General features: G+C 39.1%; 1 protein-coding gene across 3 annotated transcripts in view; it reads right to left on the reverse strand.

The window, feature by feature from the left end:
* GLRA1 (glycine receptor alpha 1) overlaps positions 1-22,265 on the reverse strand; it is a 93,075-nt gene that overhangs the window by 54,827 nt on the left and 15,983 nt on the right. For all 3 annotated transcript variants that reach the window (XM_043986348.1, XM_043986347.1, XM_043986346.1), the window contains exon 2: positions 5,838-5,968. In XM_043986348.1, the coding sequence (XP_043842283.1) occupies positions 5,838-5,968 (131 nt within the window). The remainder of the gene's footprint in view (positions 1-5,837; positions 5,969-22,265) is intronic.

Below are 22,265 nucleotides of genomic sequence, written 5' to 3' on the forward strand. Positions count from 1 at the left end.
GCATTATGCTTTGGGGATACAAAGAAAAGCAAAGTAAGTGATGGGGCGAGGATGACTCCAGGTCACCTGGTTCCCAGACAAATGTTCTTTCCTTCAGTCCAGGACTGGATCAGGGAGGTGCCTCTAGGAAATGAGAGGCACTAGTTTCCTTTCTCCCATGAAATCTGAGCTTTTTGTCTTCACAAAGAGCCCCCTTCATTTGCATTAAGATGCTCTCATGAGTTACTACCAGTTTCTTTGAACCCCACTCCCGGAGTGTCTCATTGTCTGCATGTGATTGGATCTTGATTTATGTATGGGAAAGAAAGCCAGTAAACCAACCCCATGGGGAGGTGTGGTTCATTGAAATAAATCTGAAATTAAATTATACCAAAGAAAATTACAAACCGTCAGCCTTTGGCCAAAGGATAATGTATAGATTTCATTAAATATTAAAGTTTAATTTTGCTTTTGTGTATGCATTTGTGCGAGGGTGGGGCCCCTGGGTCTGGGAGGCTTTCTGAAGGGTTGCCAGGTTCTGCAGCAGCTACACTCCTCCTCCCACCTGGCCTGCCTCAGTGAACTGAAGCTGTCCAGTGATTAATTGCTCCGTGGAGTTTCCAACCTCCCACCCTGTGCTAATCAGAGAATGGCACCAAGAGTCAGGGTCGAGAGCTGGGTAACAGAGAGAGTAGCAGGCAAACAGGAAGGGCTAAGAAGAAATAGCCAGCATCCTCAGAGGATCATAGCATTTTAGAGCAAAAGGAATCTTAAAATATGTCATGTTAGAGCAGAAAGGGACCCTTAGCACAAAGAATGTCTTAGAACGTAGAATGTTGGAACTGGGAGGAAACTTCTAACATAGAAGCAGGATTTAGCTAACCCTAACCCTCATTTTACACTTGAGGAAACAGTGGGCCGGAGAAGCGACTTCACTCTCTCACCACAGACTGGTGTTGGAGCCGGAACTTTAACTCAGGTATCCTAACTTGTTCCACTGAACTGAGCTGCCTCTCTTAGATCTGACTATCATTTGAAGTGTAGTATATAGACAGGACATTTTAGGAAAGTCTTGGAGAACGATGAGAGAGAGGTGAGCAAATATTAGGAAAGCTGTTACCAGACAACAAATCCCCCCGGCCAGGTCTTGGGCTGGAGCCAAGAGAAAAGTCAAGGAAGGCGCCTGGAATCCCAAATCAATTAGGCGGGTTTGGAGGAGCAGTCGTTTTCAGAGAAGCACCTCTTAAGCTGCAGAGAGGGAATCCTATAACTAGCTTGGTTGGGGTTAGGCTGTTGGGGGAGGAACACACCATTCTGAAGATGATGGGAGTGATCAGGGCAGCTGTTTGGGAATGGCTGCAGCAAAATCTATGTCCTGGCTATCTTTTCCTCGCCTGGTTTTGCCACAGACCTCAGAGTGAGAAAACCTGTTATGGGCCTTATAAAACTTTTTTGGTGGTGATGTAGAGCTGGTTGGTGAGTCAGGAACAGACCGTAGTTCAGTGATCTCCAAACTCTGATCTTTATGGGCATTTATATATGATCAAATCCAGTACCCTTTCCTTCATATTACAGATGGGACAACTGAGGCTCAGGGAGGGCAAGTGACTTGTCCAAAGCCATGTGTTGTTGCTCATCCTCTGTTTTTGAAGAGGACCAATGACATCACATGTGATATCTTGACTTGCTAGTGAACTGTATTTAAGTGAGGCAGAACTGTGCAAAGTCATCAGCTCCACTCTCTCTTCTTGAGTCATTGAAGTCCAGTGGCAAGAGAAAAGCCAAGATGACTAGTGGAGGCCTGGGATATGGTGGATAGTAGATGACCTTGATATCTTTGATGTCTGAACAAGCTCTAAGTGCTCCACAGCACTTGCTCATCCACCTTTATGGCTGTTGGAACAAATTGCTCTCATTTTCCTATTCTACTGGGAGATGTCTTCTTATATTTGGGGCAGACATCCCTCTAATCCATCAGTGGGTTTGAGGCCCATTGGGTTTAGCCTGTCTGCCTAGAATTGGGTGACTGGTAGACACCAAAGGTGCATGAGTAGCCCTGAACAGGACTTGGCAAGTCCTCACACCAGAGCTGCAAGTCCTGGGGGCAGCTAGGTGGTGCAGTGAATAAAGCACTGGCCCTGGATCCAGGAGGACCGGAGTTCAAATCTGGCCTCAGACACTTCATGCTTACTATCTATGTGACCCAGGGCAAGTCACTTAACCCTCATTGCCCCGCAAAAAATCAAAACAAAACAGAATCACAGAACTGCAAGTCCTCCTGAACATGCTTAAAAGCCATCTAGTGAGTCAGTGGTAGAGTTGGGGACAAGATCTCAAATTTCTTGATTTTTAGTCAAGGGCTCTTTCCACGAGACCACACAGTATTAAGTGAAGCATAACCCCATCCAAACCCACCTTTTAACTGCTTCTTCTAGAATTGGACTCTTCAAGCCAGGAGGAATCCCAGAAGTCATTAGTCTAACCTATAAGTCCATGCTGTAATTTTCTCTACATCTTTCCTGAATGATAGCTATCCAGTCTTTGGCTAAACATGTTCACCAAGGAGGGGATCCCAATAACTCCTGAGACAGTTGACTGTAGGACAGATCTGTTAGGAAGGGATTCCTTATATTGGAATCTGTGAGGTGTAGAGGAAGAGTATTCATCTCCTTGACTCCTGCTTCCCTTTACCCCATCACTTCTCTGGTCTCCTTGACCAGAGTGAACCTGTAGTATCCAGTAAGTACCAAAGATTTAGCCTAACTTCTGGACAACATCCTGGGCTTGAGTAGGTGCCAAGAATAAGGGTTCCCATTTTACTAGTTTTAAGGAGAGACCAGCTGCATCATCCCATCTGCTGCCTCAAGCTATTTAAATTAGGCTCTGCTCTATTGTTCCCTTCTCACTGGAGCAAACAGACTTGGAATTAGAAGCCCTGACTCTGAATCCTGCCTCCAGCAATGTATAAAACCCAAAGGAATCAATGTCTAATGGTACAATTTCAGACACTACCAGGGGTGATATTTTGGGGCAAAGGGGGCTTTTCAGAAGCCCTTGAGTCATACTCTTGATAGCAATATAGCCTGTGCTGGCCTCAAGGCTAAAAGAAACTGACTCTTTTGAACTCCTTTTCTCCTTTTAGCCTGTCTCTTAGAGACATTTCATAGATCCATAGACTGTCGGAGCTAGAAATGACTTTAGAACATAGAATGTCAAATTCAGAAAGTCCCTTAGAGATAATTTAGTACAACCTCTCTTTTTTACAGAAATCTAAAGGAAGAGAAATGGCTCGCTCAAGGTCACATATGAAATAAGAAGCGGAATCAGGATTTGAAACCAGGTTTCCTGATTCTAGATATAGTACTTTCCTTACCATGCCATGTCAAAGATCAGAGACAGAAGGAAGTTTAAAATACACCCCAGTCAGGCCTGGATAGTACCTTATAACCTAGAACATAGACTGCCAGAGCTAGAAGGGACCTTAGAACATTGAATATCACCTGGAGCCTGGACTCCTAAGAGGCCTTCCCATCTCCATTCCCTCTCTGCTCTAATCCACACTTACTACAAATATCAGACGGATATTCCTAATGTCATCATTTATTTGTGTCATTCCTCAGCTCAAATACCTTCAACGCCCTATTTCCCTCTTCAATGGACATGTAATCTCATTGACTCAATGAGTATTTCTACCAAAGTATTCCCGGACAAATTGAAATCCATTCATATCTTCCACTCTGTGTAGTTCTTGTCCATATTCTCTTATCAATCCTCCATAGAGGGTCTGCTCAATGTACTGAAGCCTTTCCTTTAGGAACTCCCACATTTTATGGGTACCTGCTTTCTCAACATGTGACCAGCCCACCTCTTACTCCATGATGACATCTCTTTAAAGCATTTCTTGCACATAGGAAGTAATTTGTCCTAATTTGTGTCCACCATAAATCTTTCTATTGCCATTTGGGTCATTCACAATTGATTTCCTAATTCAATGGATTAGCCATTCAACTATATGTCAGTCTCATTTTCATCCATTTGGTTTATTCCACATGAATTGTTTGGCTGATCTCCCAAATAATTTTGGGTCTCATTGGAAAGGCCTGTAATCATCTGATTCTGAATATGTTATCTACACAATATTATCTACACACAAGAGAAGCTAGAAAACCTTACTGTTTCTAGGAAATCTTCTATTAGAACCTTAGGATCCTAAATTTAGAACTAGAAGAGTCCTTAGAGGTCATCTACTCTAATTCTCCAGGAATGAGGAAAGATGAGGAAAGATTAAGTGACTTGTTTAAGGTGATGCAGATATACAGATGATAAGTAGCAAAGTCAGGATTTTAACCTACATCCTTTGACTCCTAAACCAGTTCTCTTTCTCTTTTTTTGCAGGGTGGGGTGGGCAGTAGGGGGTATGGCAAGACATTGTAGTACAGGGGAAAGTGCTCTGACTTTGGAGTCAAGAATATAGGGATCTGTGTTCAAATTTTGTTTCTGATGTTTACTTCCTGTTTGACCATAGGCAAATCATAAAACCTCAGTTTCCTAATCTATTAAATGAGTGGGTTGGACTAGAGCCTTTAGCTGAGCCCAGAATAGCTCCAGAGGCATTTTCCAGATCTATGATGCTAGGATACAATGGTGATCTTTTTTGATATCAGTTATCCTCCCCACCAATAGAAGCCTCCCTTATAACATAGAAGAATAGTATATAATATATTGTATGTAAATATAGTAAAACAAATCAATGAATTGTCCAAAGCATGCTCCATTCTGCACTAAGAGTCCACCACTTTTCTGCTGAGAGTTAGGAGGTATGTTTCATATCAGTCCTCTGAAGTCACTATTAGTCTCACATGCTCTGCATTACACCATGCTGCCTCTGTCTTAGGCAAAATTTCTCCCTCAATGATAGTGGTGAACATTTTTGGTGAGCATGCATCTTCATGTTTTATGCCTTGAATGATATATACACTCAGAGGGTAATTGGACAAAATTATCTCCATAGTTGTAGGGATCTTGCATTATCAAGGAATCCTTATTGCCTAGCAAACAAGACTTTTGGTCTGACATTCAAGGCTCTCGATAAGCCAGTTCCATCTTTACATTATGTCTTATTTTTCTGTTGCTTTTCTTCATGCAATCTATGCTCCAGCCAAACTGTATCATTCTTAGTTACCCAAACACATTCTGGGTATCCCTGCCTCCTTGCTTTTGTTCATGTTTTTCCCTTTGGCTGATATTTCCCTTTTCTCTTTACCTCCTGAGTCATCTCCTCCATGGAGCCCTCCCTAATCCCTCGGTTGGTAAAGATTTTCCCCCTCTTCACATTTTATATAGCACATTGTATCGTGAATCTCTAATGTATTTGCCATACAATATTTTCATTGCACTTTTTTGAGTTTGTGTTCTTTCCTCAATATTAACATGATAAAAAGACAATATCTTATTTAAACTTTGATCTCCCCTAGCACCTAACACAGTGTTCTCTTAACACAGCAGGCACTTAAATATTTATTTACAGTTTCAATGAAGGAACATAGACTGTTCAGGGATACATGAACATGGAATGTTAAAGTTGGAGGGGATGTTAAAAAATAGAATACAGGACATATAGTTTTAGAGCTTGAAGGAACTTTAGAAAACAGGATATTCAAGCTGGAATAATCCTTGGAGAACATTGAATTCAATATCATTTTGCAAAAGAGGAAACTGAGGCTCAGAGAGACAAAGTGTGTTGCAGAGCTAGGGTTAAAATCTAGGTCTCCCAATTTTTAGTGCTGGGCTCTGTCAATGACAACAAAAGACTTCTACAAAACAAAGGGGAAAAGGATAAGGAAATAAGGATAATGTACCTTTAAAATTAGGTCTGATCCTGGCATCATATCCCGAGGTTCTCCCCATCAGCTTATCCAGGAAATCCGAGGGAGACATGGGCTTGGGTGCAGAACGGGCCGCAGCCTCGGCTTCCTTAGAAGCAGCCAGACTGGGGGAGGAGAAAGGAAAAGGAAGATTAGTTACCAATGTGCCCCCACTTTGCTAGGGGTGTTTCCCTAGAGGCCTGTTCCGCAGCTGAGAGATGTGACACATACCTCTCTGGTTTCTTAATAAGGAAGGCCCCAGCTAAATTGTTTACCCAGCCCAAACATCACCCTGCAGAAGGTCCCGGCAGCTGGCCAAGCGCCTGAGAGATGATGATCGGACAGAAGCTGCTGTCTAATTTAGGGACACATCCCTGGGGTCTGGGGGAATCACAGCTGTGATCTCAGCTCCTAAATCCCATGGAGGCTGTGATGGAAAATTAACCTTTTGTTACCTGGCTCTCTCCATGTGTTCCCCACCCCCCCTCCTCTTCCAGACACCAAAGCTTTACTCTTTAACTATCTTGGTCTAGCTAAGGTCTCAGTTCTAAGTACTCTCATGGGTACTGTTCCTTCCCTTCTATCAAAGCACATACATAGCAACACAGACATAATAGAAAAATATATACACACAGACACAGATCTTCATGAAAACATACTCACCAGAACTCATATATGTAGACACATAGTGATACAGTTTATATATGTGTATATATATATATATATATACACACACACATACACAGACATATATAACATCTATATAATATATCTATATACATATAATACATCTATATAAATAACTATATATACTATAAATACACATATACATAACAACCTCCACCATGAAAATAAGCATGCACATGGGCACACAGACATACATGGACACAGAGGTACACAACACACTTACACACATATATACCCAGGAATATACACATGTATACAAACATATACAAATACATATACATACACACATATATACATATACATATCTAATATGCCAACAGGTATACAATTATACATGTTCAACACAAGCCTTAGGTATACATACATATCTATGTATTTCTCTCCACACTCATATACACATGCACACATCTAGGTATACATCCATATAGCCTCATAAAACACATCTATTCATGTCTGCAAACATACAGATAAATACCACTGAAGTAATGCTGATAAAACATACTGCTAATATATGGCTTATACACATACATTTGTGTATTCTAAAAATGTATACACAAGAGAAGTAAACAGTAAGTTAAGAAGATGATGTCTGAGGATAGAATTTGGATTCCTGGACAACAGTTGGACCATAGGAATGTCAAGCTTCTGGCTAGGGATGGAACATATCTAATAAGGTTTAGTAAGCATGTATTTGCTTGTAACCTTGCAAATCCAATAAAAAGGCTTTAAATTGAAAAGAAAGGAGGAGGAAGAAAAATAGCTACAATGTAGCTACAATGTAGGAAAAAGAATAGTATTAGAGATGCCCAGAAATTCACAGGAAACCAAATCCAAGGAAGAAACCTGAAATAAAACTTATGTCCTTGGATGTCTATGCACGAATGTGTATGGATATATGTATGGATAGCAAGCAAGGAAAATGAGAGTTTCAAATACAAGTAGGTAAATTTAACTTGACAGGGTGAGACCCATAACTGGAATATGAATCTGGAAAGATCTGTTTTATTAAAAAAAAAGAACAGGATATGGCTACATGCTGTAAGAAGGGCAAAGACAAAAAGAAATGTCCCACATATGTCAAAATATTCATTTTTTTTGGTAGCAAAAGACTGTGAGCAACATGGATATCTGTTGAATGGAAAATGGCTGAACAAATCATGGTATAGGAATATAATGGAATATTTCTGCTCTCTAAGGATTGATGCATGTAATTCAGAAAAATATGTGAAGATTTGTATGAACTGGGGGCAGCTAGGTGTTGCAGTGGATAGAGCACTGGCCATGGATTCAGGAGGACCTGAGTTCAAATCTGGCCTTAGACACTTGACACTTACTAACTCTGTGACCCTGGGCAAATCATTTAACTCCCATTGCCCCACAAAAAATTATATGAACTAATGTAGAGTGAAGTAAGAGGAAAAAAAGAAAATAGGTATATTCAATACAATAAGATAAATGAACAGAATGATACAACAAAACTAAATGTTGGGTAACTAGAGTTATCAATTTTGTCCCCAGAGAAGAAATGTATTTCTCTCCTTTTGTCAAAGAGGTGGGGGACTAGGGGTATGGAATGTTGCATATGCTGTCAGATAAAGTTACCTTGGCTATTGATTTTTAATAACTTTTCATTTGCCACAAGAAATGCTCAGGGGAGAAGGGATTGATATATACGAAAATGACTGACATAAAAATGAAAGACATCAGTAAGACTTAAAAAAAAAGAAAACCTAAACCCTCAAGGAACAAGACAGAATAAGTGTGTGTATGTGTGTGTGTGTGTGTGTGTGTGTGTGTGTGTGTGTGTATGAACATGTAAAGTCACAATTTGAATTAAGAATGTATTTCCATTTGGGGAGTTCTGGGAACTTGGGGTATGGGTTGGGGGGTGTACCATGGAGCATGATGGTGAGAATTCAGGTGAAGGTTAGAGGACGAAGAAATAAAACAGAAATAATATTACAAAGCACTTGTATAGAAAGAAGAAATAGATGGATACTTTATGAGAGAGATCATAAACCTGGCATAGAGACATGACATACTGATAAGAGACTTCAATTGTTGGGATATCTTGCCAGGGCTCACTTTATCTTTTCCAAAAGACAGAGCTGCGGATAACTTCTTAACTTGTTTCAGTAATCATATAAAGTTAAGAGAACATGAGCAATTTATACCATGACCACCCATAATGAGGGGAACCAACTCTGAAAGACCTCAGAACTCTGACCAAAGTAATAGCCAAAGATAAGAGATTAGAGGTATGGAACAATAGATGCATTCCCCAAAATGGCCAATTTTTTTTATCTGTTTTGCCTGACTACATGAAGTTGTTATAAGAGAGCACTTCTACTGGATGTGGGGAGAGGGGAAGTGGCTTGGTGAATAATAGCAAGGAAAAAAGAAAAAAGTTATGATGTTTTATTCATTAAAGTTAATTAAAATTCAAATGGTCATTAAACAAGTTTAGTTTGTTATATTGATGTTCAATATTAAGCTTTCAATAAAACATTTAAGTAAAACATTGCTTGACTTTTTTTTTCTAAAGATAAAGATATCTTTAAAGATATCCTTTGTGACTATTGGAGTGACTCCCCCTGCTGGAGAGATACTGTAGGAAAGCTCCTCCATGAGAAGAAGGAGTTTGAGGGCAAGCCATGTGGCTTGGAAGGTCAGTTCCTTGGCGTCAGGAAGTGGCGTTTGATGTTTCTGGTTTAGACAGGAGGCTTCTGGGAGGAAGAAGGAAGCATTGGGTCCTTTTTGTTCCTGACCTCGTCATGGCAGGTCAGATGATGGGGTCTCTTAGAAATAGTTAGATTTTTACCTTTCTCTCTGATCATTAGATCCTAATGCTCTATAATAAATGCTTAAAAGTCTAAACTCTTGCTAAAGCTTCTAATTTATTGGCGACCACTCATTAGATTTTTAGACAGTATAGCTAGATAGCAACTTTACACCTTCAAAAGATAGAAGTACCAATGAAGGGAAATTATTTATTGGATATAGTTTTCACCAATGAGAAAGAACTAATTTTTATAGTAGGAATTATGCAATGACCACTCCATCTTGTAATTTGTGATAGTGAAGGAGAGGGAAGTTGGGTACAATCTCATATGAACCCAAAATTTTTTGCAAGTTCATTTCAAAGAGTTTGTAGTAAGGATACATAAAATCAAATGCATTAAAATTCTGTGAGGGAAGTGATTCCAGGAGGATTTCAAAGCCTTCAGGAATGAAATTTTGAAGAAACAAAGTCAAAATTCTGATAAGGATAAAAGGAAAAGTTGTTTAAAAAATCTGACATGGTTAAGGAATCCTTATTAATTGGGGAATGGCTGAACAAGTTGTGGTATATGAATGTAATGAAATACTATTGTGCTCTAAGAAATGATGAGCAAGAAAAACCTGGAAAGACTTAAGTGGACTGATGCTAAGTGAAGTGAGCAGAACCAGGAGAACATTGCACACAGTAACAGCAACATTATGCAATGATCAACTGTGATAGACTTAGCTCTTCTCAGCAATACAATGATCCAAGACAATTCTGAAGGACTTATGATGGAAAATGCTTTCCACAGCCAGAAAAAAAAAGAACTGTGGAATCTGAATTCAGATTGAACCATACTTTTTCTACTTTTTGTATTTTTTGAGGTTTTTTCCCCCTTTTGTTCTGTTTCACAACATGACTAATGAAGAAATATGTTTAATGTGATTTCACATATATAACCTATAACGGATTGTTTTCTGTCTTGGGGAAGGAAGGTAGGGGGAAGGAGAAAAATTTGAAACTCAAAATCTTATAAAAACGAATCTTGAAAACTATCTTTACATGTAAATGGAAAATAATGAAAAACTTTTAAGATTAAAAAGAATCTGATATGGATGAACAAGGAACTCATTGAACAATTTAGATTTTAAAGACATATATAGAAGATAGAAGTAAGCAGAGATAGAGAATGAATACAAATAGTATTCTATAAGAATATTCTCAGAAACACTAAAGCTAATCATGAACTAAAATTGGTGAGGGAAAGTAAGTACAAGAAGGAAGGTTTTCTTTTTAAAAATTGACATTGGGGAATAAAAGGATCAAAAAGAGAAAGGATTGCTGCCCTGGTAGAATGGGATGATGATAATAGATAATGGAGAGACAGATTTACTGAACTCCTATTTTACTTCTATTCCCCCCACTGTGGGGAGTTGATACACCAAATTAGTAATGAAATATTAAATAATGAACTCAAGTCACTAGGCCCAGATGGACTACATTCCAGGGGACTGAAAGAACAGACAGATGTGATTACTAAGCAACTATGAGTGATCTTTCAAACACTGAGAAGTGAGCAAGATATTGAAATATTGAAAAAGGGCAAATATTCTGATTTTTCAAAAAGAGAATGGAGTCTAAAAATTTTAAGCCAGATAACTTCACTTTAATTCCTGGAAAAATTCTAAAGTGTCTTATTAAAGAGTTAGTCAGCAAATGTCTAGAAAGGGAAGCAGTGATCATCATAAAGATCCAGAATGACTTTATTCAAGAACAGGTCATGCCAGATTAATCTAATTTCCTTTTATTGACAAAAAAGGACTGATAGATCAGGGGAATGCTACAAATGCAGTTAACCTAAATTTGATAAAAGCATCTGACAAGTCATCTCATCCTCTTCTTGTGGAAAAAGTGAAGAGATGTGGGCTAGAAAATAGTACCATTAGGCAAATTTGGAACAAGTTAAATGGCTGGATGGTTAATGATTTGATGTCAACTTAGAAGCCAATTTATAGGGGAGGAGGTGAGGGGTCTGTGCTTGATCTTATGCTATTTAACACATGACCATAGATTTAGAGATGGAAAGATTTCAGAGGTCATATAATCTAACCTTTTTATTTTATGGATGAGAAGTGGAGGCCAGGAAAGCTGAAGTCACTTATCCAAGATCAAATAGGTAGGAAGCAGCAGAGCTGGTATTTGAATTTATATCTTCTGAATCAAAATCCAACAGTTTTTACAATGATGTAGATAAGGGCATGGATGGCTTGTTTATCACATTTTTCAAAGGACACAAAGCTAAGAGAAATAGCTAACATTTTAGATATCAGGATTAAAAAAACCCTCAATAGTTTGGACCATCAAGCCAAGTCTAATAAAATAAAACAAATAGATCTTAGACTTGGATTTTTAAAAGATCAACTTTATATCCTCAGGATGAGAGGGGGTAGCTTGACAACAGGCCATTTGGAAAAAATATGATTCAATGTGAACTTTCAGTGTGATATATAAGCAAAAAAAGCTAATGTATCTTAGACTACATTAAAGACTGCATCCAGGACTAAGGAGGTGAGGCTAAAGTCTGCTTTGGTCAGATCACACCTGTAGTGTTATATTCAGTTCTGGACATCACATTATAGAGTAGATAATAAACTGGAGAATAGAGTAAGTTGAAAGTCTTTAAAATCATGCCATATGAACACTGGTTGCAGGAAATGGGGATGAAAAGAGAAGACATGGAGACAGGCATGATAATTATCTTTCAGTGTTTTTAAGGACTCTCCCATAGAAGAGGGATTAGATTTGTTCTACTTGACCCCAGTAGATTCAGAACAATGGGTGAGAGCTGCACAGGCAATTTTAGGTTTGAAGTAAAGAAAAGCTTCCTTACAATTAGAGTAAAGCAAAAAATCTAATGGGTTCCTTGTTAATGGAGATCTTTGAACAAAGGACCTCTGTATTGTGTGGCATGGGTTAGACTACTTGGCCTCTGTACTATCTTCTAATTTGATAAAGATTCTCTCTCTCTTCTCTCTCTCTCTCTCTCTCTCTCTCTCTCTCTCTCTCTCTCTCTCTCTCTCTCTCTCTCTCTCTCTCTCTCTCCTATCTTTCTGTGTCTCCCATTTGCCTCTCTGCTCTGTCTTTATGTCTCTTTGTCAGTCTCTCTCTTTCCACCCAGTCCCAAGCTTTACATACAGGCATAGTATACTTCTATCCAGGAAGAATAGTTTAGGGACTGTGAAAGTCAAGACAATTAAAAAATTATTCTATATTCATCAGCTGTTGCTTGAAATTCCACAATTGGAACATAATCCCTTTGGCTAAAAGTTTCAACCTCTGTTACAATAGCCATGACTTCTTCATTCACACTTAGAGTTTCTTTTGGGGGGAGATCAGAACTAAAGTGAGCAGAATCACATAAGATTGTGTATGCCTCCATATGCCATAGATTGTAAATTCTCTGTTATATACCATGGATTGAGAATGGATTCTTTCAGCTAATCTAATATTCAGACTAATAAGGAACAAACACATGTGCCAAACACAGGCTCTTTCCCACTAGGGGCAGGATAACCAGTTAGGAAGCTATTACAATAATTTAGATAAGCGACAATGAGGGGCTGGACTAGGCATGTATCAGTGAAAGGGAGAAAGGGTCATGAATATGAGAGATGGGGAAGTAGACTAGACAAGAGATTGGGCTCTGGATGAGAGAGAGAGAGACACACACACACACACAGACACAGAGAGACAGAGGCACAGAGAGACACAGAGAGAAATAGACAGACAGAGGCAGAGAGACAGAGACAGAGAGAGAGACACACACACAGAGACAGAGACAGAGAAAGTCAAAGATTCTCAACTCCTTGATGGTGGGGCTTTAGACCATAGCATGTTAGCATTGAAAGGTACTTCAGAAATGGAAAGGACTTAAGATGAAAGGATTTTTAAAAAATTCTGTGCACATTATTTTCATAAATATTGTTTTTAAATAGAAGAGATTTAAAATCAATAATCTAGCTCTGTGTTAATTTTAATTCATATAAGATCCAGACATGAATCTTTTGATGAAATTAGCTCTAATACAGAAAAAAAGTGTGCTTAGTTCCTTATAATTTGTATGGAAAATTTATTAAATGACAACTATTTTTGTTTGATCTTCCCTTTATAAAGAAGAAATGGGGGGCAGCTAGGTGGCACAGTGGATAGAGCACCGGCCCTGGAGTCAGGAGTACCTGGGTTCAAATCCGGTCTTAGACACTTAACACTTACTAGCTGTGTGACCCTGGGCAAGTCATTTGACCCCAATTGCCTCACTAAAAAAAAAAGAAGAAATGGGAAGGATCTGAGAACACAAAAGAGAGGTAGTATAACACAAAGGAACGAGCACTGGTTTTGGATGGAGAGGGTCTGGATTGGATTCTCAGTTTTGCCACTTAGAACCTGTGTGGCCTTATACACATTGAAGTAGCACTGAAGTGATGCAGTGAATGAAGCACTGGGCCTGACATCAGGAAGATCTGAGTTCAAATGTGACCTCAGAAACTTACTAGCTGTGTGACCCTGGGCAAGTCACTTAACCTTGTTTGCCTCAGTTTCCTCATCTGTAAAATGAGTTGGAGAAGAAAATGGCAAACCACTCTGGTATATTTGCCAAGAAAACCCCAAATGGGGTCACAAAGAGTTAGACAGGACAGAAAAACAACTGGAAAAACTGGACAACAACAAGACCTTACACATTATTCTCTTCTAAACATTCTATATTTCAGCCAAACTTGCCTTTATAATTAATGTGCTATCTCTATGTCTTTGTGCAGTTTGTCGTGATATACTCCCTCATCACTTCCACCTTACAGAATCCCTAATTTCCTTCAAAGATCAGCTCAGATGACACCTCCTACCAGAGCCTTTCCCAATCATCCCAGATGCTAGTACCCTCTCAAATTAATTTTGTATTTTTTTCTACATTTTTCAATACCTTTTGTCTTTACATCACAGTCATTCCTTGGCATGCCCCCCCCCATTCCCATATTGAACCTTCCCTTGTGACAGAGAAGACCACTGAAAACAATACAGAGATAATTCATACAACAATTTATCCTGGTAGCCCCCCCCCCATTCTACAATTTAGGATGAGGTATGGCCTTTGTTACTTCTAATATCTTCCCTCTGAGATTACCTCCCATTTATATTGCAAATCTTTCTGTCTCTGCCTGTCTCTGTCTCTCTGTCTCTCTCACACATGTACATAGTTTACATGTTGTGTTCCCCATTAAAATGTGAATTATTTGAGGGCAGGGATCGTCCTTTTTTCTTTCTTTGTTTTTGTTTTTTTGCAGGGCAATGAGGGTTAAGTGACTTGCCCAGGGTCACACAGCTAGTAAGTGTCAAGTGTCTGAGGTTGGATTTGAACTTGGGTCCTCCTGAATCCAGGGCTGTTGTTTTATCCACTGTGCCATCTAGCAGCCCCTTTTTCTTTCTTTTTTATCTCCAGAGCTCAAGTGGCAAAAAGTAAATGCTTAATAAATGCTTGTTGAATGATTAACTGAATAGTTTTGTCTCATTTCTCTTCTGGTTCTGTGGCTTTCATTAGTTTTTCCATTACTCAAAGTTCAATTTTCTTTTGCTTATTTCTTTCATTTACATTAATTTGGTTATTATGTATATTATTCTCTTGGTTCTGCTTATTTCACTAGTTCATGCAAATATTCTCATGTCTTTGAATTCTTTATGTTCACCATTACTACTGTAACGATTGGAATAATGCCACCTGCTGGAGACTTACTGTAGAAGAGTTCCACCCATGAAGCGAAGGTCTTTGAGGGCAAGACCAGGAGTCTTTTCTTTGGCATCAGGAAGTGACGCGGACTAGTGGGAGGAGGAAGGAAGAGACTGGCGCTCACTCTCGCTCTCTTTCCTGGGGACGCTGGCGGAGAAGGGAGCTAAAAATGTGCTCTCCCTTTAATAGATAGAAATCTAGGCCTTTCTCTCTCTCTTTACCAAATTCTTGTTTTCCTTAATAAATGCTTAAAAGCCTAACTCTTGCTAAAGCTTATAATTTATTGGCGACCACTCATTAGATATTTTAGACAGACTAGCTAGAATTTTAGCCCTTAACACTACCAAATAATGTTATAACATTACACTCATATTCCATGGTTTTTCAAGAATTCTCTAATCTATGGGCATCGGTTTTGATACTATTTTTTTTTGCTACCATTAAAAAGTACTAGTGGACAGTTTTCTGAAAACAACTCACATTGATCACTTATTTATTGAGGAATGGCTCTTAATGTTATATATTTATTTCTATATCCTGTGTATTTTGGATAGCACAACTTTATTAGTGAAATTGGTTCCAAGTGTTTTTCACTTGACCATTTCTCTTGGGTCTTCATTGACTTAACCACTCAAATACCTTGAAATTTCTTTGTATATGGTTTTTTTTTTTTTTGCTTATATGTGTACATGCTGTTTACCCAATTAGAACGCAAGTTTTGTGAAGTCAGAGATTGTTTTGTTTTTGTGTTTCCATCCCTAGTGCCTGGTCCATGGCAGATACCTAATACATTTTTTGTTTACCGATTGATTGACAGTTCCTCTCACCTTAGTATCCTCATCTGTAACATGAAAGACTTAAATTAGATAGCTCCTCCAGTTCTAAGTATAAGATTCTGTCACCTAACTTTATAGATGGGAGGGGCACTTAGGACACAGTCCATCATCCTATAAAGGAATTTAGAGTATAGGATACTGAGTCTAAAATACTCTAATACACATGCATTATCATCTCTCATAATGATTTGAAACACAAAATCATTGACTGTCAGAGGTGAAAGAAACATTACAAATTGATCTAGTCCAATTCCATCATTTTAGAGCTGGGAATACTGAGACCTAAATAGGAAAAGTGACTTGTCCAAGGTCATGAAGCAAGTTAGCAGAACAGCTAGGCCTAGCTAGAACCTAGGATTCCTAAGTCCTAGGAGTGTGGCAGGTATTGCTGGGGAAAATCACTTGGCAGGTCTCATTTGCTTTTGGGGGGTATACTCCATCCAGGGAAGACTGTAACTCTCCAGTGATGGCTACAAAGCTTCTGGCCACCCCAGGGATAATGAAAGGAAATTATGTCTTGGCCTATTGTTGAATTGGGCTGGCTAGGTGAAAGTTCGGCTTAGGAAGTGCTGTTAAGAATTGACTTTCCATCTGGGAACAATCTGGAGCTAGTAATGACTGCATTGTCTACCAGCTCATCTCCTTTTAAGCCAAAGGTCCTGGCAATTGAAATTTAGTATAGGGATTCTGGAACAGTCTTGTCTCGTTTCTCTTCTGATTCTCTGGAATGTTTGTTATTTAAATGAGATTTCCAAAAGGGCACCCATTATACAGTCTTAGCTGCCTCCTTGTCAAACCATTACCTTGCCTAAAATGTCCAGGACTTAAAAACATAGAATGTCAGAGTTTGAAGGGACCTGAGAACATAGCACTTAGAATAAGAGTCGGAAAGGAACCATTTAGTGCATTCCCTACCCATTTCATAGATGATGAAACTGAGGTTCAAAGAGCTCGAGGTCACAGAGGGCAGTACTAGAGCTAGCACCGAGGCCTTCTGACACCCAGGTCAGGACTCTGCCCTTTACATTCTATTACAATTGCTGAGAATTCACCTGTTGAGTCATTCAGTTGTGTCTGACTCTATGTGACCCCATGAACATTTATCTATGGAGTTTTCTTGACAAAGATACTAGAGTAGTTTGCTTTTTCCTTCTCTAGTGTGCTCCATTTTACAGATATGGAGCTGAGGTAAATAGGAGTTACTCTTTGTGCCCAGGGTCACAGCTAGTAAGCGTCTGAAGCCTAATTTGAACTCAGTTCTTCCTGACTCCAGGTCCCATGCTCTATCTACTGTTCTACCTAGCTGCCCTGAGAATTCATTTATAGCTTGGCATCTTGGCAGTGATATAAATGAAAAAGGAAAGGCAGTGGGATAGTCTAGGTTTTATGGGAGAAATAATGCATGGAGTGACTTAGGTCTTCTTCCCATTAGAGAAGAGAGTTGATCCTTATACCCAGTTCCTTGAGACAAATTGGTTGCAAGGTTTCATGTCATTCTGCTTCATTCCCTAATTCCTTCCCTAATTCATCCTGGCTGACCTGGAGGGAATCTGCATTTTTGGCTCTTTTCTCAGATCAGAGGATGAGTGGTTTGAGCTTCAGATATTCTGACTCATGGTCTGTTTTGTTCTCTCTCCTTGGTTGCCCCCAACCTTATCCAGAAATTCTAGTGTGTTCTTCTACACTGGATAGTCAAGGCTGGTCTGGTACCTCTCCATTTCCTTCTTCTCTCTTTCTCTCCCTGTCTTTCCTCCTTCTCTCTCTTTTTCATTTCTCTCTATTCTCCTCTCTCTCCCTTTATCTTCCTCATCCTCATTTCCTCTCCCTCCCTCCTCTTTCTCTGTACCTCCTTTCTTCCCACCACCCTCTCCTCTGTCTCCCCTTTCTTTTTCTTTCTCTGTCTCTCTGTATCTGCCTGTCTCATACTCCCACCCTCAATCCCACACTTATGAGTAAACACACATCCTCACCCTTTCACATTTACATGCATGCTATCCTCATCCCACCCACAAAATAATACACTAGTGTCCAACCTTATTGTATGTACCCACACAACCTGGTCATCTGTTCACATACATGGTTACCCACATCTGCACAAAGATAAGGACAGCTGTAGATCCACCTGGGCAGAAGGGACTGGAATCTTACTAGGTCTACAGATTCATAGGTTGTTAGAGCTGGAAAGGACTTTTGGAGATCACCTAGTCCTAATTTGGGATGAATCTGAATGCATCTCACCTCTCCCTGTCTGTTCTTGTGATTCTTCTTTCTTTTCCCCTTCTTGCCAACTTGTTTCCCAGGGGCTTGAGGAAAGGATTCAGGGGGAAGGAGGCCAGCTTGCTGTAAAAAACTGTAGCAGACTCAATTGGAAATGGGGGATCGATGCAAGCTATAAATCTGCATTTGGAATAAGCCAGAGCTTGGCACTAAGTCTGGGCAGAAACGATTTCAATTAGACAGCAAGTGGCAAAAGCTCTTTCTTTTTCACCTTCTCCACCCTAGTCAGCAAAACATGCCCCTCTAGATGGGAAACAGGTAAAGAAAGGGAATGAGGGAGAGACAGGGAAAGAGAGATAGAGAAAGACAGAGAGAGACAAGACAGAGGAGAAAGACAGATAAACAGAAAAGAGACACAGAGGGACAGAGAAAGAGAAAGACATAGAGAGATAAAGGGAAAGAGTAGGATGGGGGGAGAGAGAAAGAGAGAGAGAGAGAGAGAGAGAGAGAGAGAGAGAGAGAGAGAGAAGAAGAAGAAGAAGAAGAAGAAGAAGAAGAAGAAGAAGAAGAGGAGGAGGAGGAGGAGGAAGAGAGGGCCCAGGCATCTTTAGCTTTGTCTTGTTTTCCATAGTTTGCCTTGAACTCAAGTGAATTTAGGATGAGCAATAACATAACAATTGTAAGAGTAATAGGCTAGTAGGTCAATGCTGCCCCCAATTAGGGTGTAAGAGAAACCCTTTGCTGTGGAAGATACACTAGGTGGAGATAGGTGGAGATTAGTTTTTTAAAAATAAAACCTACTAGTGTTTCAAAGCCTTTAAGTATCCTGATAAAATGGGAAAAAGATGGATTTGCAATGAGCTGACTTGGACTCAAATCCTAGATCTGATATTTGCTAGCTGTGTGGCCATGGGTAAGTCACAAAACCTCTCTGAGCTTCAGTTTCCTCATTTTAAAAAGAGGGATAATGTTTTTCAGGTGGAGTACAGACTGGAACCCAAATGAACTCTCCAAACATTCCCCTCCAAACAACTTTAAAAAAACACCTCAAATCAAATTTTAGAGTTTCAGAGCTAACAACTTATCCAGTCTAAGACAACTTAGGAGGTCTGTATGAGAGGTCTGGAAAACTTGGGTGGGCACAGGCCCAGAGCATGGTGGGAACACCAGCTGTGGATGTTGAAGGCAGCTGTGATAGTGGCAGCAGTAGCTTTGAGAACTTACCAGAGATGGTAAGGGGGTCAGACAACTGGTCAGAAAGAGATTATAGGGGATCTTTTGCTAGCACTGGATGCAGCTGGAGATAGTTCTGGGTTGCAGTTCCAGGATGGAGAGGAGGGCTTGTGATTGCTTACAAGGTAGCAGGGACTCTAGTTATAGTCCCAGGGCCAAGAGGAACACTAGTATTTGTGGCTGCAGGAGAACAGGGGCCCTTCCTGGGTAAAGGAGAGCAGACCAAGAGAAAAGTAACTATACCTCTCCCCATATTACACCACCCTGGAAGCACTGAAAACTTGTAGATCCCCAGATGATGAAAATATCAACACAAAAAACCTGAAGCTTGGCACAGTGCCTCTCCACCCCAAGGTGAGCAGAGTCCAACTTTAACATAAAGTTCAAAGTAAAGAGAGAGGCTGGAAAAAATCAGCAAACAACATAAAAAAGAACTTGACCATAAAAAGGCAGCATGATGGCATGGAAGATAAAGACATAAACTTAGAAGAAGACAACAGCTACCAAAAAAGCCTCAAAGAAAAATGCTATTTGAACCCAAGCCCAATAAGAATTCCTGGATGAGTTAAAGAAAGAGATAAATGTGGTAGAGGAAAACAGAATGATGCAAGAAAATTACAAAAAGAAAATTAATAACAATAAAAGAGGCACATAAAATACCAAAGAAAGTATCAACTTAAAAACAAAATAGGTCAAATGGAAAAGGAGTTACAAAAATTCACTGAAGAAATGAACTCTTTAAAAAGAAGAATTGACCAAATGGATAAAAAGGTAAACATAAAAGAGTACTCATAAGGCACTCAATGTAGTTAAACTATTTATGTTCTTATATAGGAATATGATAGATGTAACTTTTAGAACTTTATTGTCATTAGGGCAGTTAGAAGGAATCTGCATAGATAGAGGGCACAGATGTGAGTTGATTATATTGTAATGATTTAGAAAAAAGTAGAGGTGAGAAAGAGATGCATTGGGAGAAGGAGGAAAGGAAAGGTAGAATGGGGAAAATTTTTTCACCTAAAGGAGGTATGCAAGGAAATGGAGGGGAAAATGGAGGGCAGTGTTTGAACTTTACTCTGGAATCAGTTCAAAGAGGGAAGAATGTATATGTGTATGTGTATGTGTTTGTGCATATGCATGTGTATAGATATAGGTATAGGTACATGTACATGTATACATACACGTCCACATACACATATCTGTATCTGTACATATACACACATTCAGTTGGGTATAGAAATGTATCTTACACAATAAGGAGATAGGAGGGGAAAGTGATAATATATATGGGAGGGAAGGATAAGGGGGAAGGCAGTGGTTGGAAGCACAAGGAGGACAGGATAAAAAGACACAGAAAGAAGGATATAAAGAAGAAAATGGGATGGAGGAAAAATGCACAGTTAGTGATCATAACTGTCAATGTGAATGCAATGAGCTAGCCCATAGGACAAAAGCAGATGGCTGAATGGATTGGAAACCAGAATCCAACAATATTTTGTGTATAAGAGGTATATTCAGGACAGAAAGACACACCAAGAGTTGAAATTAAAGGCTCAAACAGAATCTAATATGTTTCAGCTGAAGTGAAGAGGATAGGGTTGGCAATCATGATCTCAGGCAAAGGCAAAAGCACAATTAGACCTAATTGAAAGAGATAATCTAGGAAACTACATTTTGCTAAATGATATTATAGTCAATGAAATAATATAAAAAATTTACAGCAAGTTTCTCTGATAAAGCTCTCAATATATATGAACTAAGTCGGATTTATAAAAATAAGAGCCATTTCCCCAGTTGATAAAAATGCTCAAAGGATATGAACAAGCAGTTTGCAGAAGAAGAAATCAAAGCTATCTATAGTCAGAAGAAAAAAATGCTCTAAATCACTATTAAAAATTTTTTTTTTGATAATAAACATTTTAATTTATAGTTTCAGGTTCTAATTTTTATCCCTCTTTCCCTCCTTCCCCTCTCCCCTCCCTGAGGCAGCAAACACTCAGATATGGGTTATACATGTACTATTATGTAAAACATTACCATATTTGTCATTTTGTACAAGAAAACTTGGTTAAAAGAAAAAAATGAAAGAAAGTGAAAAATAGCATGCTTCAGTCTGTTTCATCAATATCAGTTCTTTCTTTGGAGGTGGATAGTATGTTTCATCTATAGTTCTTTGGGATTTTCTTGGATCATTGTTTTGTTGAGAATAGTCAAGTCATTCACAGTTCTTCATCAAACAATATTGCTGTCTCTGTGCACAGTGTTCTCTTGGTTCTGCTCACTTCACTATACATCATTTCATACATGTCTTTCCAGGCCTTTCTGAAGTCATCCTACTTGTCATTTCTTAAAGCACAATAATATTCCATCACCAATATATATCACAGTTTGTTTAGCCGTTCTCCAATTGATTGGCATTCCTTTAACTAAATCACTGTTGATTAGAGGAAGGCAAATTAAAATACCTATGAGAGATGACAGATGCTATAAGGGATGTGGAAAAATAGGTACACCAATGTATTGTTGGTGGAGTTATGAACTAGTCCAACCATTCTGGGGAAACAATTTAGAACTATGACCAAAGGGTTATAAAACTGTTCATATCCTTTCACCCAACAGTATCCCTACTAGGTATGTACCCCAAAGAGATCAAAAAAAAAAAGAAAAAGGACCTATATGCACATATATGGATATATACACACACATGCATACATACATACATATATGTGTGTATATATAGATATCAATCAGTTTTTTGTGGTGGCAAAGAATTGGATATTGAGGGGAATGCTCATCAATTGAGGAATGACTAAACAAGTTATGATATTTGATTGTGATGGAGTACCATTGTGCTATAAGAAATGATAAGGGGGGTTGCTACAGGGGAAAAACATGCAAGACATATG

Source organism: Dromiciops gliroides, chromosome 2, assembly GCF_019393635.1.
Source record: "Dromiciops gliroides isolate mDroGli1 chromosome 2, mDroGli1.pri, whole genome shotgun sequence".
In the NCBI taxonomy this organism is placed as follows: Eukaryota; Metazoa; Chordata; class Mammalia; order Microbiotheria; family Microbiotheriidae; genus Dromiciops; species Dromiciops gliroides.